Genomic DNA, 24,643 nt, shown 5'->3' on the forward strand with positions numbered 1-24,643 from the left:
TGGATGGTTAGATCCAAAAAGGGGATATTCAACTTGTCAATGTTTGCAGTAAATTGCAAGTGCGGTTGAATTGTGTTAAGATATGTCACGAATAGTCTAAACTCATCGATGTTACCTGCCCATATCATAAAAATATCATCTATATACCGTCTCCAACATTGAATGTTGGGACGGTATACGTTGATAGGGCTCATAACGTACTGGTGCTCCATATGAATTTAGGAAATCGAATTCTTTTTTGCTGACATAACCCAAATTTAAACCTTCAGTGGTAAGTTCTAGAATCTTAGCTGCAATATTTGCTGCTGGATCCCCATTCAATCTTTTATAATGTTTTTCTTGTGAGATCTGTGTTATTATTTCACTATCATAGTCAGCCCTTGACTGTATGACTATCCCTCCCCCTTTATCCGCCGGTTTTAGTATGATAGACTGGTCTTGTTTGAGGGCATCAAGGGCATTGCGTTCGTCAAGTGAAATGTTATAGGGAATGTATTTGCGTTCTCTTTTCATGGCTTCTATTCCTGATAGTACCATTCGCTCAAAAACAATCACCTCAGGAGGCACCATACCATTTGTCGGATAAAACAATGAGGGTGGTCTAAGATTAGTAACTGAATCCTGACTCATTTCCTCTTTCCCTAAGAAAAAGAATTTCAGCCGCACCTTTCTGAAAAACTGATAGATTTCAGTCTTTAGGTTGAAAAAGTTTGTGGGTTCAGTTATGACGAAGGATAGACCTTTACTCAACGGGGACACCTCAGATGACGATAGAATATGTTGTGACAGATTAAAGATTGGAATTCTTTCATTTAATATGGTTGTGGACCCCATTGGTAAAATCTGTTGCGAGTCTGTCGCTCCCCTGGGGGTTGAAACCATGTTTTGCCCTTTCTCTTGCCTCCCCTGTCTAAAAAAGGCTGAACTTGATGGTTATCCTGTCGGCTCGGTCCTGCCTGTCAGTCTGAATCACTGGATCCTCCGGAGGATTCAGAGAAGGTAATAGGTTGGTTTCTTCTAAATCTACCCCAGGTGTTCTGTCTATTCTGTCCCACTTGGGTAGTATAGTAATCCTCTTTCAAATATGGGTAAGCCCTTTCTTTAGAATATGCTTTAATATCTTTGGTCACTTTGTCGGCTTTCTTCTTAGTTTCAAAGGTGTTAAACTCCCCTATAGTTTTATTTACTTTTTCCAGTAATGACTTGGCTTCTTCTATTCCGTCCTGACCTAATAGTTCTTTTTCTAGGTTTTCTATTTCAATTAATTCTAGTTTTGAGTGTTCAAGTGCGGTTTCCACCCCTAACACCATCCAATGGCGAGAACACGTGATAGATATATTACAAAACCCTCCTTTAAACTTTGGATCTTCTCTAAAGATTCCCAGTACGTTACGTACCTGTAGGCCCTGAGGAATTATTCCTGCCCTCAAATAGTCACTTAGCATCCGAGCATGAAGCTGTCCTCACGTGTTTTTTCTTTGTCTTTTCTATTTTTTCAAGAAGCTGCTGTCGAGGGCTAGATGTACATGTGGGTTGATTTGTGAATAAGGATGGTCCACTGGTAAGTTGGGCAATGTATTCTTCCGTGTATAATGGCGCCTCCTTGCCTGACATCCTATCACCCAAAAAGGAAAAATGCACCCTATAGTCTATAGGGTAAGGGACAGAGTATCCAGATATGGATGTATCCCTCGCGGTGTAGCCACCGCTCTTACAAGTAGGAATTTAACAGGGGAACCCTACTCACTGGGAGCCTGGGTACAGTATTTCTACAAAAACAATGGCTCCTGTGGAAAATTACTCAAATAATATGGTAATACAGCTGCACAATGGCAATATAGGTGATTTGAAATCAGACGAAAGGCAAGTAGGTGGTATATACACTGAAGAATATATTTGAATACCAGCCAAAATAATTACTGATTTTGCACATATACACAATATACACATATTATATACACTTATACAATTAGAAAGGAGTGAATTTGTGTCCCAAGTGAGTGATTTTAAACAAAAAACAAATTATTTACAAAAATTCATATAAAAAAGGGAAAATAACAAGGGGATTCTAGTGTGAATTCGTTTTTTGAAAAGAAAGAAAGCGACCTCTTAGTTCACTTCAAAATTAATATTTCAGTTGACCAATAATGCCAACTTAAACGGTCTGCTTCTTTACAGGTTGTCGACGACGTTTCGACCTTGTATGGATAGAAGGTCTCTTCAGGACTGACTGTATATGGGGCACCTAAAAGACGAAATTAAATAATAATTTTGAAAACGATGGACCAACACTTTTTTTGGGGAACTAAATATGATTTCAGAAAGGAGATTTAAAATACCTGCAATTTGCTGGTAATTAGGTGTGTACACGAACAGTGACACCGTGATGAAAGTGAAAAGAAGCAACTTACAGAGATCCCAGCCGGGACCTAATTATAAGAAAAAACGACAATTTTGGAGGAATAATAACTTAAGGTGTGGTCAACTGCCAAATATGCACACGTGCATTGAAATGGCGATCCAAACTCACCCCTGTCGTGACTCAATTCGTGGTATTCTTAATTTTTGGTTCGATTTTATGCAACTTGTCCACGGTTCAAAAATGCCTAATAACGCAAAAATAGTGACAGAATAATGTGTCTAGTCATGTCTGCGTTTTGCCATACAATAACATCCCACCCGATAACTGTTTACACTTGCGGTACTAAAAAGAATTCGATTTCCTAAATTCAAAACATCCTAGAACACCTGTGCTATATACAATCCCGAAAATTCATAAGAGTACCACTAATCCACCAGGGCGTCCAATTTTGTCTGGGTGCGGTTCAATCTTAGAACCAGTAGGGAAATATATAGACTTTTTCATAAGGGATTTTGTACCAAAACAGGACTCGTATGTACGTGACTCCATGCATTTGATCAATCTTGTAGAAGGGAGACCATATGATGTAAATAAGGAATGGCTAGCCACCTTAGATATAACATCTCTCTATACAAACATACCACAAAGAGAATGTATGCAAGTCATCAAAGATGTTTTAGATACCAGACCTAGACCTATGCAGGTTCCTACATCTTTTATCATATAGCTGCTAAATGTAGCACTAACTCAGAATTACTTTGTGTCTAACAATATATTTTACCAACAGTGCTCCGGGACGAGTATGGGAGCCATTTTTGCTCCAAATTTTGGCAAATATTTACATGGATCATATGGAGCACCAGTACGTTATGAGCCCTATCAACGTATACCGTCCCAACATTCAATGTTGGAGACGGTATATAGATGATATTTTTATGATATGGGCAGGTAACATCGATGAGTTTAGACTATTCGTGACATATCTTAACACAATTCAACCGCACTTGCAATTTACTGCAAACATTGACAAGTTGAATATCCCCTTTTTGGATCTAACCATCCAACATGATGAAGGTATTTTATATACATCACTACATAGGAAACCAACTGAACGAAATACCCTCCTCACATATCAAAGTCATCATCTGAGAGCACTAAAAGATGGGCTACCGTATGGCCAGTTTTTAAGACTGCGTCGTAATTGCTACAAAAAACAGGACTATATGAGAGAAGCTGAGATTCTAAGAAACAAACTGTTGAGCAGAGGATACCCCCGAAAATTACTTAAAAATTCAATGAAAAGGGCGTGGTTTTGTCCAAGAGATAGCCTATTGAGTCCAAAAGTAAAGAAGAAACAGGACAAGTTAATTTGTGTTACTACGTTTGGAATACACACCAATAAAGTTTGTAAACTAATTAACAAAAACTGGAAAATAATTTCTAATATTGAACCTAGCATTGGGGCCCCAATTTTTGCGTACAAGAGAGGCAAAAACATAAAAGATCATTTAATCAGGTCTTCCTTGGAGGAAACCAGAAACAGCACAGGGACACAACAGACACTATGGGAACTTCCAAGTGTATGTGGCAACTATAAATGTGGCAACTGTGTTGCATGTGCATTTACGACTAACACGAAAACTTTTGAACTAAAAAATGCAAAATATAACTTGGACTTCTTTGCAAATTGTAACACTAAAAATGTAGTGTATTTTATTGTATGTCCTTGTGGATTGCCCTACATTGGACAGACCCAACAGGCGATTAAGGCACGCATCGGGCAACATCGGAGCAGAATTAGGAACTCTGTTCTGAATGCTCCCTTGGTGCAACATTATGAAGAAAAATCCCACACGGAAGACCAACTGACATGGCAAGTCATCGATAAGGCACAGGTTCCAATAAGAGGAGGGGACCTGTCTCAGATACTCCAAAGATTAGAGTGTCGATGGATAGAGCGCGTCAACTCGATAGAGGAGGGATTAAATTCAGCAGAGGAGTGCCGTGGTTTCGTCACCTCATTGAATGGTTGACATCCTTATTTATGGTATATCTGCTTTAGTCAGTGTGTCTCTGGTTGACAATGGAGATAACATCGCTTGCTGAAATGTTTAAATATTATCACATGTATGTGGTTATGTGTATGTGCAATACATGATAATAGTTATGTAAATGCCTGAAGATGCTCTTCCCTAGTTGATTGTACTGCAGCTGCCCATATAGAAATTGTTACTCTTTGAGCAGTGCTGACGCTTGGCTATAATCAATCATGTATGGTCTACCCCCAAAAAATGTGTTTCCCGGTATGCCTAAATGTAGACCGGCCGCTAATTCTTTAAATATCATTCTGACAAGGGTCACTGTCAGCGGTCCAAGTAGCTCACGGGACTAACGCTGTCAAACTTTTACATAACATTGGGACAATGACTCACAGGTTCGATTCCCTCAAGCGCCACTTTCTAGCGGTTGCACTATGACAGAGAAAAATGTTTTAATAGAATAGACTAAAGAACTTCCCGGTTGCAGAAATAAACGGGTAATCGAAAATACAGTGGCAAACATGGGCTTTTGGAAACTCAGAAGACAGAACTCGCAATCGAGCGAAGAGTTTTCATTAGTCCCTCAGTCATGTCTGTAGCTCTCCGCACTGCCGATCGGTAAGCACTGCCATTGTGCAGCCGCCATCACTCACGGGATTGTCCGGAGTTTACCGTTAGTACCAAAGGTGAGAACCCTCAGGAGGGGGCCGTTTTTACAAGTATTTTTTAGTAGAGTTAGACCTTACCATTCTGAAATGGGTCTCTTTGTTAACTTACAGCGCCAGCACCGTCTGAGCCCCTTACACTTCGACAACCTTGATCCACTCTCAGCACTATCAAGTGCTCGGAGGTTAGTACCGCAAGTGTAAACAGTTATCGGGTGGGATGTTATTGTATGGCAAAACGCAGACATGACTAGACACATTATTCTGTCACTATTTTTGCGTTATTAGGCATTTTTGAACCGTGGACAAGTTGCATAAAATTGAACCAAAAATTAAGAATACCACGAATTGAGTCACGACAGGGGTGAGTTTGGATCGCCATTTCAATGCACGTGTGCATATTTGGCAGTTGACCACACCTTAAGTTATTATTCCTCCAAAATTGTCGTTTTTTCTTATAATTAGGTCCCGGCTGGGATCTCTGTAAGTTGCTTCTTTTCACTTTCATCACGGTGTCACTGTTCGTGTACACACCTAATTACCAGCAAATTGCAGGTATTTTAAATCTCCTTTCTGAAATCATATTTAGTTCCCCAAAAAAAGTGTTGGTCCATCGTTTTCAAAATTATTATTTAATTTCGTCTTTTAGGTGCCCCATCCTGAAGAGACCTTCTATCCATACAAGGTCGAAACGTCGTCGACAACCTGTAAAGAAGCAGACCGTTTTTTAAGTTGGCATTATTGGTCAACTGAAATATTAATTTTGAAGTGAACTAAGAGGTCGCTTTCTTTCTTTTCAAAAAACGAATTCACACTAGAATCCCCTTGTTATTTTCCCTTTTTTATATGAATTTTTGTAAATAATTTGTTTTTTGTTTAAAATCATTCACTTGGGACACAAATTCACTCCTTTCTAATTGTATAAGTGTATATAATATGTGTATATTGTGTATATGTGCAAAATCAGTAATTATTTTGGCTGGTATTCAAATATATTCTTCAGTGTATATACCACCTACTTGCCTTTCGTCTGATTTCAAATCACCTATGTTGCCATTGTGCAGCTGTATTACCATATTATTTGAGTAATTTTCCACAGGAGCCATTGTTTTTGTAGAAATAACCTCAACTTTAAGCAACTGGTGCTTTCCCCCACCCACGTTAAAGGACACATTTTAGACCAAGTGTGGTCTAATACTACATGTGTGTCCTCCCCGCTAATCCTGCCTTGCTTATGGTCAGATCATCTCATTCTCAGATTTAAGATCTGTGTTAAGCATATCAGAACCACGGTGCCAATCACTGGCAAATTAGCCAGAAACTGGAACGCTATGGATAAGGACGCTTTCTTACAATCACTAGCCAATGATGTCCCCTCATTGGATAACGACATAAACCTGTCAGTATCCACTCTAAACGACTGGCTACAAACGGCCAGCAATCTTCATGCTCCTTATAAAACAATTAAACTAGCACAGCGCACGGACGCCAACAGGTGGTTCTCAGCCGACTTGAAAAGCAGGAAACTGGCCCTCCGGCATCTTGAACGCCTGTGGCGCCGTGATTATGATACTGAGGGAAAAATTAAATATACTAGGGCGAGGACGGAATACATGAATGCCATCTCTGCAGCGAAGACAGAGTATTTCTCTTCTCGTATCCTAGAATCAACAAACAAATCTAAAGATATCTTTTCTGTCTTTAACGAACTGACCAACTTGGAGAATGTTCGTCCTAAAGTAACTCCTACTCAGTGCCTGTGTGATTCACTCAACACCTACTTTAGTGACAAAATCACAGATACAAAAGCTAGCATTCCCCAACCAAAGACTCCAATCACGACTGGCATGGCAATCAAGACCGGTTTTGCCACTCTTACCAACTTTCTACCCATAACTCATGGCCAGCTTTCGGAACTATTGATGAGAGTTAAATCCGGCTCCCCACTGGATATCTGCCCCCCCCCCCGCATCCTGAAAGAATGCTTCTCCGCCTACCCCACCCCAGTTCTTGCTCTTCTTAATGACTCCCTCTTGTCGGGCATAGTCCCGTCTGCCTTCAAAGAAGCCACGGTCATACCTCTACTAAAAAAAACTGGCGCTGACCCGGCATGTAAGGCAAACTACAGGCCCATCTCATTGTTGCCTTACCTGGCAAAAATTCTAGAGGCACACGTGGCGAAAATCCTCTCTAACTTTCTGGAGGAGACCTCCTGCTTTGACCCCCATCAGGCTGGATTTTGGCCTGCACATTCAACGGAGGCAGTGGTCACTGCAGTGCTGGACACTCTCCGAGATTGTGCAGACAGACGCTCTCCCCAGGCACTGGTGCTCCTGGACTTGTCGGCCGCGTTCGACACGGTCGACCACAACATTTTGGTCGACCGTGTCGGACAGGCCGGCATACAGGGCACGGAGGCCTGCTGGTTGAGATCCTTCTTGGAGGACCGCTCTCAAGCGGTACGCCTGGGGGACCTAACGGGTGTTAAACAACCTACCCCATGCGGAGTGCCACAGGGTTCCTCCTTGTCACCTCACCTCTTCAATATTTACATACTCCCCCTTATACAAACTTTGAGGGACAAACAGGTGAACATATTTAATTATGCAGATGATCTGCAGTTACTCTTCACCGTTGACAACTCTGAAAAATCCGTCAGTCACTTCCAGTCGACCATGAGGTTTATTAAATCCTGGATGGACCAAAATCAACTGAAAGTAAACCCAGGTAAAACCGAACTGGTACTGACCGGGGACAGCGCCAAATACTGGGGTCCCCAATACTGGCCCTCAGACCTGGGTCAAGCTCCACAACCATCACCATAGGCTAAAACACTAGGAGTCATTGTGGACAATGACCTTTCTCTAAAGGCACAAGTGGGCCAGGTGGTCTCCAAGTGTTTTTACCAACTAAAAAAAAATCAGGAAGGTTCGGCGATTACTAACGCCTGAGGCTACTACCCAGGTTGTGATCGCCACTGTTCTGTCCCATCTGGATTACGCCAATGCCATCTACTTGGGTCTCCCAGGCTATCTACTCAAGCGTCTCCAGATGGTACAGAACTATGCTGCTAGATGATCTTAAAGCAACCAAGGTGGCAAGCAGCGACCCCCCTTCTCATTAAACTGCACTGGCTTCCGATCACACAACGCTGTGCCTTCAAGGCAGGCTGTATGATGTTTAAATCACTGCATGGCAGAAGCCCTAAATTCATTAATCAATTAATCACCAGTTATGTCCCCCCCCCCGCAACCTTCGCTCTCTCCACCTAGGCCTTCTTCAGATCCCCCCGTTCAAGCTTAAACGTTCTGGTGGACGTAGGTTTGCAACACTTGCCCCCTACTTATGGAATACCTTTCCACTGGAAATCCGGCTCTGCCAAGATCTTCTACCTTTTCGGAAAGCCTTGAAGACATGGCTTTTCAGACAAGCTTTTTAACCTACCTTTCTTTACCTCTGTTGTGTTACCATCAAATTAGCGCCAAGAAACTAATCAGTGTTAGTGCGCTTAATAAATGATTTAATAACATAACATAACAGGAGAGCGAGGGCTCTCCACCTAGGGGTCCAGCAACATGTCTGCTGTGGGGCAACCTAGGCAGCCTCTCAGACAAGACGTGGATTGTAGGTTATGTTTCAGGGGGCATCTCTAAGATGCCCTCTGTTGTGCATTTTACATTAAATCCCACACTGGCATCAGTGTGGGTTTAATGTGCTGAGAAGTTTGATATCAAACTTGTCAGTCTTCAGTGTAGCCATTATGGTGCTGTGGAGTTCGTAATGACAACCTCCCAGCAACATATACTCTTAATGGCATCACTGCACTTACAGTGCCCAGGAATGGTCCTGGGTACTGTAGGGGCACAGGGCTCATGCATCTGTGCCCACACCACTGGCATAGGGCACCCAGCTAGAGGGGTGTCTGATGTATGCTAGGTCAGTGGGTTTTTGGGCAAGGAACACAGGCCCTGGGCAGCTGGTTGGCAGGAGCCAAGGGCACACTCGGTCAAAGCACATCAGCAATTCAGCAAAAAGTGGGGGCATACCAATGCAAGAAAGATGGCACTTTCTCACACTCCTGCACCTCACTCTGGGGTAGGGTGTGTTTTGCCTGGGGGCCTTCAGCCTCTTCTCTAGCCTAGTGTTGGTTGGTGACGCATTCTCGTAACTTTCGTTGGTGCAGGGGGTTTTCTTCGGCGTTTGAGCCATTTGGCTCTCCACTCCATCCACGTTTTTTAGGTGGCTTAGGTCTATACTTTTCACTGCCTTCTCATGTTGGTCCACCTATGTTCTTCACACGTGGAGTTATTTTGTTTTTACTTTCCTCCCACCGCCCCTGTCTGTGCCTCCTTCTTTATATGGCAGTCGGTTGGGTTGGGTTCTCTTTGGTACTGCAGTCCCTCCTTCACCGGAGGGTATGTGCAGTGAACTTCTGGTAGTCGTTTACTTCTAATCACTTGTCTGGCAACATGTTCCTTCAATATTGTAGTTCTTTTACCTTCCCTCCTGTAGTGATAATCTGTGTCTGCCTTGTCTTATCCTTTGTGCCGCAGCTGTTAGCTCTCGACGTGAGGCGCAGCTTGGCGCTTTGTTAGGCCCTTGCTTGCAGCACGGGCTCTGTGAGTTCTCTCCAATCCTTCCTGGTCCTGGGTGCTCTTTCACCTTACTTTGGATCATCATTATAAAAAATGTTCTCTTTTTTACCACACACTGTTCCTGTGTCCTATCGCAGTTTTTGTCATGGCTCCACGTTGTGGCGCGGAAACGTTTCCTGTAGAAAATTGACATCAGCACGCCGAGAGGGGCTTATATGGCTCCACTGACGTCACTTCCGTGTACGACGTTAGGACGGAGCCGGGCGACGCCACCTCCCAGCATGCAGAGGTATTGCTGGGAAAAAGATTTTCCGGATCCATATGACGCCTGGGAGGATATTGTAAGTTAAGGAATCTGCGGCTAGACTGTATCTCTACCAGATAGATTGTTATCGAAGGTAAATAACTCTTCTGTTTAGCAGTTTCCTAAATTGGAGCATGGTTGGATTGGTCCTGATGGATACAGGCATATTGTTTTAAATCTTAGGTGCATAACTGGAGGAGCCCAATTGCTGATGGCACTTCAATTCGTGACAAGGGTGTAAGCAAGCACCTTGTGAGTGTATCAGTGGGTGCTTTGCCATATTTTTCTTTGATAGGCTGTAACAATGCTGACAGAAAGATAGATATCTGGTGTTTTGTACCAGAAAACATGCAATGGACACATGTTTAAAAACGATGTACATCCCTCCTGCCTGGCAGTAGGTAGTGTTATCTAATCCAAAAATGTATATAGATTGGATTAACAGACCAAACAGCAAGAAACCATCTCTCATGAACGTTAACCGACCTTGACTACAAATCCTTCTTAGCAATTCAAACTGTGTCCATTCATTGATGGGTGATGCGAGAACAGTGAGTCAGAGGCAGGAGTGACTCATAGCTGCGGTCACATTGCCTCCCACGTCCCCTCCCCAATACTGCCTGCTCCTGATCTCAAACTGTGAGTCATTAAATATCTCCCTCCATCAACATCACTCTGACCTGCTCATTGAGTCGTCTGTGGTAGTAATTGCATGCTCTCAAAACCAACCAGAACAGATGCATCTTCTGAAAAGGAAACAGAACGAGGAGGGTGATTGTTGTAGAGAGGGCAGACCAAAGAAGAGGTGTGCAAATAGGTAAGACATGAAATCAGAGACCAAGAGGCTGCTGGCATTGCAGCGCTGGAAAAAAGGGCTAACAGCAGGTGCCTCAAATGCACCAACTGGAAATTTAATGTACAGTGTGGAGCTCTGTTGAGTAGAGACGCCCCGTCACATTTTCAGCCAGATGCATACACAAACAGAATTCTGACGGAGGCAACCATTTGCTGGCTCGAAGAATTAATCTGTACAAAGCCAATCAACGTTCAAAAATTATAATGTCTGACTGGTACTACTCCCATGTTAGCATCCACTCTCTGAAAAGCGGCAAGTGCAGGAGAATGAGTTGCCAAATGCCAGGTACCAACCTCTGACTCTTCATCAAATATTGACGGTAAGCACTGTAAAGGCCATACATGGTTGTGGTCTACCAGGTGGGAGCAAGAATTGACACACCAGTAAGTCACTAATACGAATTGCAACCATTACCCAAACTGGGTAGCTCCTCATATTCGCCACAGTCCAGAGGGGTGGGAGAACATTTACAGCATGTTAGAATGCGAATGCCACAGAGGGAACAAACACTTGCAACATACAAGTTATCAGTCGTGTACATGGGGAAATTTAGTTTCAACCACAGCTTGATGAAAGGAGCAAATACGAACAGTATACAAGAGTTGGCAGCCAGGCAGTGTGGCGTACCCTCAAAAACATGTACTAAAAAGAGAAACAAGAAGAACCATTTTCAGGAGTTTCTCGTCAAATCCAACAGAAGGAATCTGATGCCAACAGTATGCAAAGCTTACTTGCCACACATGAGAGGGCAATAAAAGTTTATAGTATTTGGAGATTATTGGCCACACCCGAAAGGATGAGAGCAATAATTTCTAGCACTCACCATATGCAAGGGTTTTTACTACATTTGACCATTGGGAGTCTGGGGGAAGGGACTCCAATTGTGTGCAAAGGTTATTATCCTTACTCTACAAAAGTATCGAGCACTGATGTTTGAATGGTATCAACCAATTTGTAGTGAGAACTAGCATTAACATTGAACGAGTAGCAGTAACTTTGCACGTGGTTTATCAGGCAAGCCCTACAAAGGGAACAAACACTAGCAGCTTGTGATTGGTTTGCAGCACAAAGATGATGTGGGCTTAAACGCTCCGCATATTTCCAAGTATTGGTTGCATTTGCATTATCTTTCAAAAGTATGAAAAATAGCTTTCCAGGCATAGGCTCTGACATGTCTGTCATTAGACTCCTAACGAAACTGACTGACTGTAACCTCTGGTTATAACAAGCATCAAGGCTTGACTTAGTTGCGCACACTTCACCTGGTGTACTGACACCAATATTTAATCCAATTTTTATCAGTATATAACAATGTGTTCGAGGCATGTGGGCTGCTGAATTCATATCTGTGCATAGATCGCCGCCTAGTGTTGGGTCCGGATGATTGCACATTGTTGTCCTGGAAGAGTCTTCGAAGTTTCACGAGATAGATGGCTCCTCCCTTGGACTACAGTGCGCATGGGCATCCTCTCCATCCTCAGATTGTTTTTTTCCGCCATTGGGTTCGGATGTACCTTCCAGCACTCCAAGTTCGGAATCGAAGAAAACTTTTCTAAAAGGCCAAAAGGCCTTCGCTTTCATCGGTATTGTTTGCGATCGGTACCGAAAGACTTTCTTCAACTCTTGTTGCACTCCGGTCGTCGAATCGGGCCGTTAGGCCTTCTCGACGCCACGTGGACCGACTGTCGATGGAACGAAGTCCATTAAAATATTGCCCGCAGTGCAACTCAAAGTTCCCGCGCACAGATAAACATCCAGTGTGCAACAAATGTTTATCTCCAGATCATAATGAAGATAATTGTCTAGCCTGTGCCCAGTTCCGATCCAAAAAGACAATACGGAATCGGCGGGCGGCGAGGCAAGAAATGCAGAGATCGGCACCGGATCCCGAGAATATCTTCGACGATGAGGAAGAACTAATGCACGCCGAAGACTCGGATCAAGACGATCAAGACTCCGAGAACGACTGAATATTATATCGACGAAGAGGAGGAAATCGTCGATATCGAAGACTATGATCAAGACATCGTAGCTGTCGAAGACGACTCCGATGACAACGAGGGGCGAACCGTGAGTACACCGCCCCATATAGACACTACACCTATATCAGAGACTCAGGTCGAGGCATCGCCATCAGGCCTTAGCCTAGATAAAAAAAACTGGTTCTATAGCCCCGCAATATCGCCCGGCTAAGAACATGCAAAAAGAGCCTTCTGAGGCACGTACTCCAAGGCCGGTTCCATCAAAACCGAAACTCATCGATACGACCGTCTTCGGACCGAACGTCGTCGAACCGAAGGTCACAAAACCAAAGGGCGCCGAGCCGAAGGCCACCATACCAGAAAAACCTTTGAAGCCAAAGACCGTCGAATCGACCAAATCGACTTCGGCCATCGAAATAGGGAAAAAGCCTGGCACCGAAGACAAAAGGGCTACGCCCAATGCGGTCGTCGAACCGAAACCTAAGGTTCACCAGATCAAACCCGTCGAGTCGAAGCCCATCGATCCGAAGAAGGGCATCGAACCAAAGCCGCAGGCTCCGAGGACACCTCTGAAGCGGAAAGAAGTTACCGAACCGACAAAGCCGCTCGGTCCAAAAAAAGTGGTGAAGCCTGGAAAAGACATCGGACCGACACAACCTGTCGGAAACCCTCAAAAACCGATACAGGCACCGAAACCGGTCGAACCAACTAAAGGCATCGAACCGAAAAAGGTCAAACCAAAGACATCGGCGCCAAGGCACAACACTGTGGAAGAGGAGCTCATCCATCCAGACCCCTCCACAGAGGATCAGTCCAAACTATATATTGACCCAAATACTGGGAAAGTGACTGTTTATACCAAGAAGAAAAGACCAGTTCCTACTGAAGACTTTTCTAGAATTCCTCTCAAAAAGAAAAGGGACTGTGCTTCCTCTCCTATTCTTTTCCAGCCTATCTCTCCAGCTATGCCTACTACTCCATATGCCCCATACTCAACTGCACGCTCTGACCATAACCCAGATGAAGGTCAGGATGCAGACGTGGGTTTTGGATATCCACAAAATCCATATATAGACCCCAATTCACAACCATGGGGTGGGGGGGGGGGGTGGAGCCAGACAATGAGGGGACTCTACCCATTACAGACCCTACTGTATACCCAGTTAAACCATCACCCACAGAAGACACAGTGGCTTTTAACTCTTTAATAGATAGAGCAGCAAGCTACCATAATATAGACATGCACTCAGATGCTATAGGAGATTTTCTATTCGATACACTGGCTACATCAGAAAAAAGTGTCAAAACGCTCCCCATGTTAAAGGGCGTCCTAAAGCACGCAACTGACATATTCAAGGACACTGCTAGGGCACGTGTCATCAACCCAAGGATAGAAAAAAAGTATAGGGCGGCACCAGTAGACCCTACTTACATCAAAGGGCAACTACCTTTTAGACTCTTTAGTGGTATCCAACGCACGAAAGCGTGCAAATTCACAAACCACTGGAGAGGCTGCTCCTCCTGACCAAGGAGTCCAAGATTTTAGAAACATCAGGCAAGAGAGTAGCAGCTCAAGCAGCAAACTCATGGAGAATAGCCAATACTCAGGCCTTGCTGGCCAGATATGACAGTTCACACTACGATACTTTAGAGGGACTTCTCCAACACTTACCTGAGCCATACAAAGACCAGGCAGATGAACTCATACAGGAGGGAAAGCTCATCACCAACGCCTCCATTAAATGTTCTCTAGACGCGGCAGATACAGCTGCCAGATCTATCAACACAAGCGTACTACTTAGGAGGCATGCATGGCTGCGAATATCTGGATTTAAAAATGAAGTACAGGCCACAATTCTTAACCAGCCTATAAATCCAGATTTTCTGTTTGGTCCAGCAGTTGACTCAATTCTGGACAAAATGAAAAAGGACACCGAGACTGCAAAGTCCATGGGGGCTCTTCAGTCCCAGCAACACAGAAGCTCCTTACGTCGCTCCACTTATAGGGGAGGAGCGCGAGGTAACACATCGCAGCAATCCTCCACATACAAAACTAATACGCAATCCACCTACAATAAAAACACGAACAGAGGTAATAATAACAAGGGCAGAGGTCGTGGAGGCAATGCCAATAGATCCTCCACTAACACCAAACAGTGACTTCTTGGCACTACCCCCAGACCATATAACACCGGTCGGGCGTAGACTACAACAATTCCTGCCACTATGGTTAAACATCACAACAGACAAATGGGTTCGGCAAATTATCCAACATGGCTATTGCCTAGAACTCACATCAACACCACCCAACATTCCACCCATACATCGTCCAATGTCACAGGAACATATAACATTACTGCAGCAAGAGGTCATCAGTATGCTGCAAAAGGGGGCCATGGAACCAGTCCCACTTCAACATCAAGGAACAGGAGTATACTCACTATAATTCCTCATTCCCAAAAAGGACGGTTCTCTCAGACCAATATTGGACCTCAGGCCCCTCAACCTGTACATTTTATCAGAGCATTTCCACATGCTCACTCTGCAACAAGTCCTGCCATTGCTGCGTCAGGGAGACTTCCTAGCAACCCTAGAACTCAAAGACGCATACTTTCATATACCAATACACCCTGCTCACAGAAAGTATCTGAGGTTTACTATTCAAGGACAACACTACCAGTTCAAAGTCCTACCATTCGGTGTCACAACAGCTCCACGGGTGTTCTCCAAATGCCTAGCAACAGTGGCGGCACATCTCAGAAGACAACACATTCATGTGTACCCATATCTGGACGATTGGCTAATACACGCGCCATCGGCCCAGCAATGTGGAGAAGTGTGGCCTAATGGTTAGAGCGGCAGACCCTGATGCAGAGGTCTGGCCCGGGACCAGGGTTCAATTCCTGCCTTGGCTGTCTCGACGGATCTTGGGCTCATAATTCCTCGGACCTGATTTCTCGCCTCGGTGCCTACTCTAAGCATGAGTCCCACGCTGCAACTCTGGGCAATAGCTTGCTTAGTCTCCACAACGTCCCCTTACAGCGCTAGGGATGCCTGGTTGCACCCTGGGGATGCCCAGGAGTGGACATTTCTCGGGAAAAACCAGGAAGGGTTCCCTAGTGGTATGAGTACAGCGCCAGGACACTCAGGAGTATCAGTGCGCTTTACAAGTACGGCTACATATACACATGTGCCAGCCACATGTCAAGAACCATTCATCTCCTGCACAGTCTAGGCTTCTTGCTAAACTACCCAAAATCACACCTGCAACCCTCCCACGTCCAACAGTACCTGGGAGCGACAATAGATACACTAGTGGCAAAGGCATACCCCAACGCAGCATGGATGAACAGTATGCAGATGTTGATCCAAAAGTTAACACCACAACACTCATTGCCAGCTCGAGTGTTTCTGCAACTAATAGGCATGATGGCCTCGTGCATATTTATAGTCCCTCATGCCAGACTACACATGCGTCCGCTACAGGAGTGCCTAGCAAGGCAGTGGAACCAGGCTCAAGGACAATTAAAAGACCTAGTGTTGGTGACCAGTCGTGTATACAACTCTCTGCATTGGTGGAATCCACAAAACCTTTGCAAAGGACGACTGTTCCAAGAGCCTGTCCCACAAATAGTGATGACAGCGGACGCATCCCTGCTAGGCTGGGGAGCCCATGTCCTGCATTACACAGTCCAGGGACTATGGACTATACAACAGAAAAAGATGCACATCAATCTCCTAGAGTTGATGGCGATCTTCCTAGCCCTAAAAGCGTTCAAGAAACATTTATGCAACAAAACTGTGTTGATCCGGATTAACATGACGGCTATGTATTACATTCAAAAGCAGGGAGGGACACACTCCCAACAGCTATCGCACCTGGCTCAAAGAGTGTGGAAATGGGCCATTCAGAGGAACATGTTTCTCATGGCAGAACACCTCTCAGGCAAGGACAATCAAATAGCCGACCTGCTCAGCAGACACAGTCAACAAATGCACGAATGGGAGATTCACCCCAATGTGCTCCAACCATTCTTCCAGAAGTGGGGACAACCGGAAATAGATCTGTTTGCCACAAGCGAAAACGCAAAATGCCATGCTCTGCCGCCAGGTTTCCACATCCGCAGTCCCAGGGCAATGCGATATGGATGAACTGGTCCGGCAAATTTGCGTACGCTTTTCCCCCATCGCCATTAATCCCGCTATTGGCACGCAAACTGCGCCAACATTCCCTGACGCTAATCCTAGTTGCTCCCACGTGGGCAAGGCAACCATGGTACACTACGTTCCTAGAACTGTCAGTAGTGCCTTATCAGAGACTGCGACTCACACCCAGTCTTCTAACTCAGAACCGTGGCAAAATCCAACATCCAGATCCGCAACAGCTGAACCTGGCGATCTGGCTCCACTTGCCTCCAGACTGCATGAATATTATCAAAGAGGCAAGAAGACCCACTACCAGGGCATGTTATGCAGCAAAGTAGAAACGTTTCGTCATTTACTGCAGAAACAACAATATAAACCCATTAGATGCTTCTACACAAAACATCATTTGCTATCTCCTGCACCTACAACGTTGCAATTTAGCCTACTCATCCATAAGGATACATCTGGCTGCGTTGGCAGCATACCTCCAAAACAGGCAACACCTTTCACTGTTTAGAGTGCCAGCAATAAAGGCATTCATGGAAGGACTCAAACGAGTAAGTCCACCGAAACACCCACCTTCACCTGTCTGGAATCTAAACATCATTTTAACCAGACTTATGGGACCACCTTTTGAACCACTACACTCATGCGAACTACAATTTCTTACTTGGAAGGTGGCTTTCCTAATTGCCATTACTTCACTTAGAAGAGTTAGTGAGCTACAAGCCCTAACTATTCAAGAGCCATTCATTCAAGTACATGCAAATAGAGTAGTTCTCAGACCAAACCCTAAATTCATGCCAAAAGTGATATCCCATTTTCATACAAATCAAACAATAGAACTGCCAGTGTTCTTTCAAAGCCCACAGACAGTAGCTGAAAGGGCCTTGCATACTCTAGATGTCAAGAGAGCTCTGCTATCCTATATAGATAGAACAAAGGCATTTTGAAAGACAAAACAGTTGTTTGTTGCTTTCTCACCGCAACACAAAGACAACCCTATCTCAAAATCCGGTATAGCCAGATGGATCGTTAAGTGCATTCAAATATGTTATTTCAAAGCAAACTCACCTTAACAGTTCCCCCTAGGGCGCATTCTACACGCAAACTAGGGGCATCCATGGCTTTCCTAGGGAATATTCCTTTACACGAAATTTGTAGAGAAGCCACATGGTCAACCATACATACATTTACCAAACACTATTGCGTAGATGTACATTCTAAACAGCAAGCTGCTGTAGGACAGGCTATTCTCAAAACTCTTTTTCAGACTGCTGCAGCTGGCACAGGCGGCCACCGCTAGGGGAGGTACTGCTATACATTCTATGCACAGATATGAATTCAGCAGCCCACATGCCTCGAACGGAATATGCTACTTACCAGTATGCATCTGTTCTTGGCATGTAGGGCTGCTGACATTCATATCGCCCACCCGCCTCCCCGGTAACTGTCGCAGCTGCAGCACTCACTCTTTGCATGGACATCTCTTACTGTACTATACTCCATCTCTGCCACAATGGCGAAAAACAATCTGAGGATGGAGAGGATGCCCATGCGCACTGTAGTCCAAGGGAGGAGCCACCTATCTCGTGATACTTCGAAGACTCTTCCAGGACAACAATGTGCAATCATCCGGACCCAACACTAGGTGGCAATCTATGCACAGATATGAATGTCAGCAGCCCTACATGCCAAGAACAGATGCATAATGGTAAGTAGCATATTCTTTAATTTCGTTTTTTCACAAAATATATTTTTTAACACAAAGACAATTTTTCAACATTGTACTTTACATTCCCAATGTGTCAATGAATTGATCATACAATCATTGTCAATTTTCAATTCTATGTACAAAAAACAAAATGAATATTAATAGACATTTTCCCAATCTCATTTGCTGTTCAATGTTGGCGCCCAATGCATTTCGGAACTGAATGCAGTTCCTTCTTCAGGGGCTAATCTTCCTCTATAGTAAGCGAGCATCAACATCCCGTGTGCCTGTATAAAAAAACTCAACCTCTTCTTGCAAGCACCATAAGCTCAAGCTTTGTCCCCTTGGCAATATCTTGAAGACCGTATAAACCAAGCGCGTCAACCTGACTTCCAGGTTTTCCCGTCACCTCTGACTGTAACATCGGCATTTCTGAGTTCTGCGCCAGGAAAGGCATGCTTACATTATTTATACAGCAAAAAGAGTAGGCGGCAATTGTTGTGCACCATGCTGGCAACATTAGACGTTTGGGGTAAGGCCAACAGACACTTGGGTTGGTTTTTCAAAAGTGACCAAGCAAACACCACTGTTGCATGGACACATATCGAAGGATGTCAGAAAGCTGACTGGGTTCTGTCAATGTGATGTTAATCAGCATCACCGTAAGAGACTAAATAGAGGTGGGTAGGGTGAACTTGTTTGAAGCCCTAGGCAAGAATATGTTCTGAATCCCCTACAAAAATATAGGTATAATTTCCTGCAAGCAGAGAAAATTGACTGGAAGACCGTGCCGTGCAGTAGCCAATGGAACACAGGATTCTTGGTGAGGGGACGCTCAATAGGTTATTTTACCAACCATACTGCACCATCATAAACAATAAACCAGACACACGTTAAAAACTTAAGGCAACTTAGGAGAAAGACATAGGCTCTGTGGAGGATGTGAACTGGAAAGTTGCCTTAATGCACCCTTCGAGAAGTGGTCATTCAGTCCAAACAGAGATGAATCCTACACAGGATTTATTATAATAGAAGATAATTGTATCAAATGGGCAGAGACCCGGTGGAGTGGCAGAGGATACATTTCTGCATACTTGCTGGTTCTGCCCTCTGATCGCAAGGACCGCCATTGTTGCACAGCTGGAGGCTATTCTGAAGATCATGATTACCAAGACACCACAGTTCATCCTAGTGGGAGTCCTTTGTGATGACGATCTTACACACTCTGTTCTGGAATTTGGGATTTATGTTGGCAAATTGCTAAGCTGTGTGGTGAATCACGGTTGCAAACTAAACACCAATGGCTCCTGGGCATGTGCATGGAGGCAGAAAGAATGGTCTATGCTAGGAGAGGCCGCCCTAAGAAGTTTGACAGAGTTTGGGGCAGATCGAGAGAACACCATGGAGGGTAATGAGGTACTAATTCATGGATTGATTTTTGGCATTTGTGGGATAACGGACCAGCACACCTGACTGCACTCAGCGGAGGTTAAGATACAAGTAGAATTGTCACAGTAGAATTGTCGAACAAAATGTCCTATTCTGTTGCATGTCTACTGTATAGAGGGGGTTGTCCTCTGTGTTTCTGATGAGATGATAGGTCATATGTGGGATCAATGTAGATGTTGATTGTTTCATATTGCTTAACTCAAAATAAAAACTGTTAAAAAAGACTTCAGATGGGTAAAAATACAGAACCTCAGGTTCACTTATACAGAAGTCTGAGTACTAATCTTAACAAATAGATAAGAACCTTCACTGAACAAGCATTGAAAATGCAATAGGTCTCGCAGCATTAGAGTTAGTGCTTTTAGAATTGTTTATGGGTTTTTTTTGTAAATCTTTAGCATTTTTGTTTCCTGTAGCCAATGCTAAAGAATTTCAAAAAAAAAAAGCCATAAACATTTCTAAAAGCTCTGAAATGCAGCTCTTGAAATACGATTAGAACCCAAAAGTGCAAGAGTGCACAGCTATCTAAATAGAAAGTCTTGATCTGCTGGTGTACTGTGTTTGACACTGACCTGGTAACATTACATTCCCAGTCTGAGGGTTCACTGAAGGAAGGATGGACTAGCAAACACAGCCATAAAACATCGACTCCTGGCTCATTTATGGGAAAAAGCAACTTAGCAAAGACGCACAGCTCGGCAGGCGATCATGTGAGAAAATAGCCGTTGCGTGTGAAAAGTGTGGCAAAGCAGAAAGAATACATAGCAGCGGGACAGCATGCCAGGTCCGTCATTAGGGGGACGTACACAGAGCAGAGAGGCACACAGGTGAGCGGGCCATAAAAACACAGTTGTGGGGGAAAGAGCCAACAGGAGGAAGACGGCTGAAACAGCCCTGCCAATGCACCTTGGGGTTAAACTAACGGCAATTAAGTCATTTCCGCCGCATTCCAACAAAAAACAAGACCAAGTGAAGCATGTGAAATGTAAGCAGAAACTGCAAGCTCTTTACAGGGAACCAATTTAGCTCCTTGGATAGTTTCAGAGCATAAAACAATTCACGATTAAAGCGATCAAGCTACTGTTTGTTCACCGCTAAGAAGATGGTTGCAACACTGGAGTAGATTTAAAGGAAATTAAACGTTTTCCAAACAGTCCAGTAACTCTGAAAGGGTTAAGAACATAAGGAAGAGTCAGTGAAAAGAAGATTCAAGAATGCAGGGGTGGAAGACTGAATACCTAGGTAGGCAATTGGTTTGCCCCTTAATTCCAGTGTTGTATTTACCTCATGTCCAGCTACCGTCCTCTTGGTTAACATCGCCTCCTTAAGAAGGACAGCTTTGCTCAAGTCTCTTGTTGCCTATTCACCATATCACGAGGCCGACACTGAGTGCCAATTCTGGTGACACCTACAAGTTGATTCAGGAAGAATGTGAAAGCATTTCTTTGCGGCTCTGGCAGTTCACATACTAAAGTCCACGCACTTCAATATTTATTTACCTGTAGTGACCGAGCATTTACAAACTGCAAATGCGTACACACGCTACTCTTTTGAAAATACAAATGCTACAGCTGCGAAGCCCGAATGGAAATGCTTTTACACAAGCTGCTGCTTTTTAAAAATACAAATGCCGCTGTGGAGCTCCTACTTTGTAGGCGCCCGCTGGACCTGTGCAGGAGGGGTGTAGGGAGTGAGGGAGGGGTCGGGCAGACATGGGAATGGCTGCGGGAGGAGGAATAAGGAAGTATTGACACTTGCTTAAGAAAGGCACTGTTTGTGCTCAGAGGGTGGGGAGGGCTGGTAATGCGAAGCAGGAGAGGGGAAGCTAAATTATAATGCCGAAGCGGAGGTCACAATTCACGGTCACAATTCACGGTCATTATCTTTGTCCGTACCGCATTGATGTGGACTACGGACCGGTTCGAGTCTCCCTTTCTACCAGTGCCTATTAAAAAAATAAAAACTGTGGTGAATGGGAAACAAAATAATAAATGTGCCTATCGCAGTCTCGCAAATGGATGAACTCCCGAAGGGTGAATGCAAGGGTTTGCTTCAACAAACAACAACAAACAAGACGGAGGGAAGAGAGGGGAGGGGGGAGGAGAAATGCGACACGGCGGGAAGGGGAGGGGGCGGAGCGGAGAGTTGAGGCAGGAAGAATTAAGTGAGAGAAATGTGTGGAGAACAGATGAGCACGAAGAGAAGTGGGGGCGAGAGGGTAGAAAGAAAAGAGAAAGATGTGAGAGTAGGCGGGAGAAACGAGGAGCTAAGGAAACAGAGGTAAAGGGAGGCAAACGTGTGGGGAGACGAGGAAAGCAGACGTGGCAAATGTTGGAGAAAAGAAAGGAACAGGAGATGGGCATAGAAGGAGGTTCAGAGAGGGAATCGAAAGGAAGGGATAGAAGTAAGGGGCAAAGAGTGACAAGTGAGCAAGAAGAACAAGACGGAGGGAAGAGAGGGGAGGGGGGAGGAGAAATGCGACACGGCGGGAAGGGGCAGGCAGGATGACTCAGGGGAGGGGGCGGAGCGGGGCAGAGCGGCATGTGGGTGTGAACAAGCCGGGCCTTTGAAGTGAAGCTAAGCTTCACTTCAAAGGTGTCGGAGGAATGCGGGCGGCTGTGCACGCGCTTTTAAGCTCAATGCACATGCGCATTGAGCTTAAAAGTCACGGGCACTGCAAGGAATCGCCACGATTCCTTGCAAGTTAGATAAAGTCTGGATGAGCCCCTATAGTCTCGCTTGCTCGATGCGCATGCGCATCGACAGGCGAGACCTAAAAATGGTCAGTGTCACTTGGGTTTCCTTTAGTCAAAGTTTCATTGACACTCTCCAGTCCTTGCTTTATAATGTATTCCTGAGCTTCTTTTCCAATTCATAGTATTTGTGTTCCCTACCACCGCCCCCATCACTGGCTCAGTTTTCTAGGACGCCATCTAATGAACTTTCCAACTGGATGCTTATTGAGAACCCTGTGATGTAATTTTCTGCCACTCCTACAATGTCTGCTCTGCATCACCGGAGCAAACTGCCCTGCCTGCTACCAATGTGTACCATCTTATTTCTTGAATATCCCACAGTTGTTTCCAGACTCCCAGTCACTTCAACATCTCCAGGTGTACCAATCCTCGCTAAGCATGGCTACAATACCACATCAAACGCTGAGCCGGACCCAGTCGTCTCCTGCCGCCGCCGCCATCACCAAGAGTCCTGTCCCTGAAGCCCCAGTCAAGCACCTTTTCACTACTGGTAAGAGACAGTCAAGCCCCAGTCTTCAATCTAAATTCCAGGCGAGTTAGTCTTTGGCCTTTATGACTTTGCAGTGCTTATTGTGTAGGTTACTTCAAAAAGTAACCCCAAGCTAAATAAGAGCAGTGAACCTAAGAGATGTAGTTTTGTACCCCCTACATCGCTCCACTACCTAATTCATTAGGGTTATTTTATATATATTTACATCTCGTCACAGAATATATTGTGGTCAGAGGGAAAGCTAGCATCTGGGAAAGTGTTAAAGTAGTGACTGTTTTCAAATGTAAAATTGTCATCTCACTCTTCTGTCCCTTTATTTCATCTCTTTTCTCTTACCTGTTCCCCATACCAGGTGTGGTGTATGACACCTTCATGTTAAAGCACCAGTGCACATGTGGAAACACTAACAATCATCCAGAGCATGCTGGGAGAATCCAGAGTATATGGTCGAGGCTACAAGAAACTGGTTTGCTAAGCAAGTGTGAGGTGAGCAAGTGGTAGCCAGAAACTGTACAAAATGTGTTCAGAGCAAGCAGTTTGCCAGCACCCACACAAAGTACGTGTCCGAGCTCTGTTTGTATCAGCTAGCATATATGTATAATGCAAATATAAGTAGTGAAAGTGGGTGTGAAATTTTGGAAAGTAATGATTGTACAAAACACCTTTCTGAGATAACAAAGTGATGGACTTGAGCTCGGAAAGCTTTTTTGAAAAAAGGTGAGTACTTATGAAAAACAAATGTTAACTGCAAACGTAAATGACAAATTGTACAGGGCAGGGATTATGACTGTATCTATGCAAAACACAAACACAGAAAGAAAATAGTAAAATTGGCTTCATGATGCGTCTTTATCGTCTTTATTCCCTTTCCTTCTTAAGAGAGGAGTTGGCCTAACGGCTAGGGCGCTCGACCTTGGGCCTGGGGATCTGGGTTCGAGTTTCGGTAACGACGCCAAAACCTTCTGTGTTTCTGGGCAAATCACTTAATCTCCCCGTGCCTCAAATGAATGTGTGTCCGTCCTCATGTAACGTAACTGGTGCTATGTACCTGATTCGGTTCGGGTCTAGTTCGCGCTATATAAAACTCTGCAAAAAAAAAATAATAAAATAATAAGATTGTAAGATCCTTGTAACATCCAGGTTGTGTATGTAGTATCCTCGCTCAGTATGCATGACGTCTTGGTTGAAAGAGGAGGAACAATTGTTTCCTGATTAGTAGGGCTTTCTGTCAAAACACTAGAAGTAATTTCCCCACTCCTTCATCTTTATGGATGTTTCTGAGGTA

At 44.4% G+C, this 24,643-nt stretch overlaps 1 protein-coding gene across 21 annotated transcripts in view; it reads left to right on the top strand.

Moving 5' to 3' along the window:
* HDAC5 (histone deacetylase 5) overlaps positions 1-24,643 on the top strand; it is a 1,448,645-nt gene that overhangs the window by 1,106,284 nt on the left and 317,718 nt on the right. For all 21 annotated transcript variants that reach the window (XM_078645209.1, XM_078645212.1, XM_078645222.1 and 18 more), the window contains 2 exons: positions 23,190-23,358; positions 23,711-23,844. In XM_078645209.1, the coding sequence (XP_078501335.1) occupies positions 23,190-23,358; positions 23,711-23,844 (303 nt within the window). The remainder of the gene's footprint in view (positions 1-23,189; positions 23,359-23,710; positions 23,845-24,643) is intronic.

Source organism: Lissotriton helveticus, chromosome 5_1, assembly GCF_964261635.1.
Source record: "Lissotriton helveticus chromosome 5_1, aLisHel1.1, whole genome shotgun sequence".
NCBI lineage: Eukaryota > Metazoa > Chordata > Amphibia > Caudata > Salamandridae > Lissotriton > Lissotriton helveticus.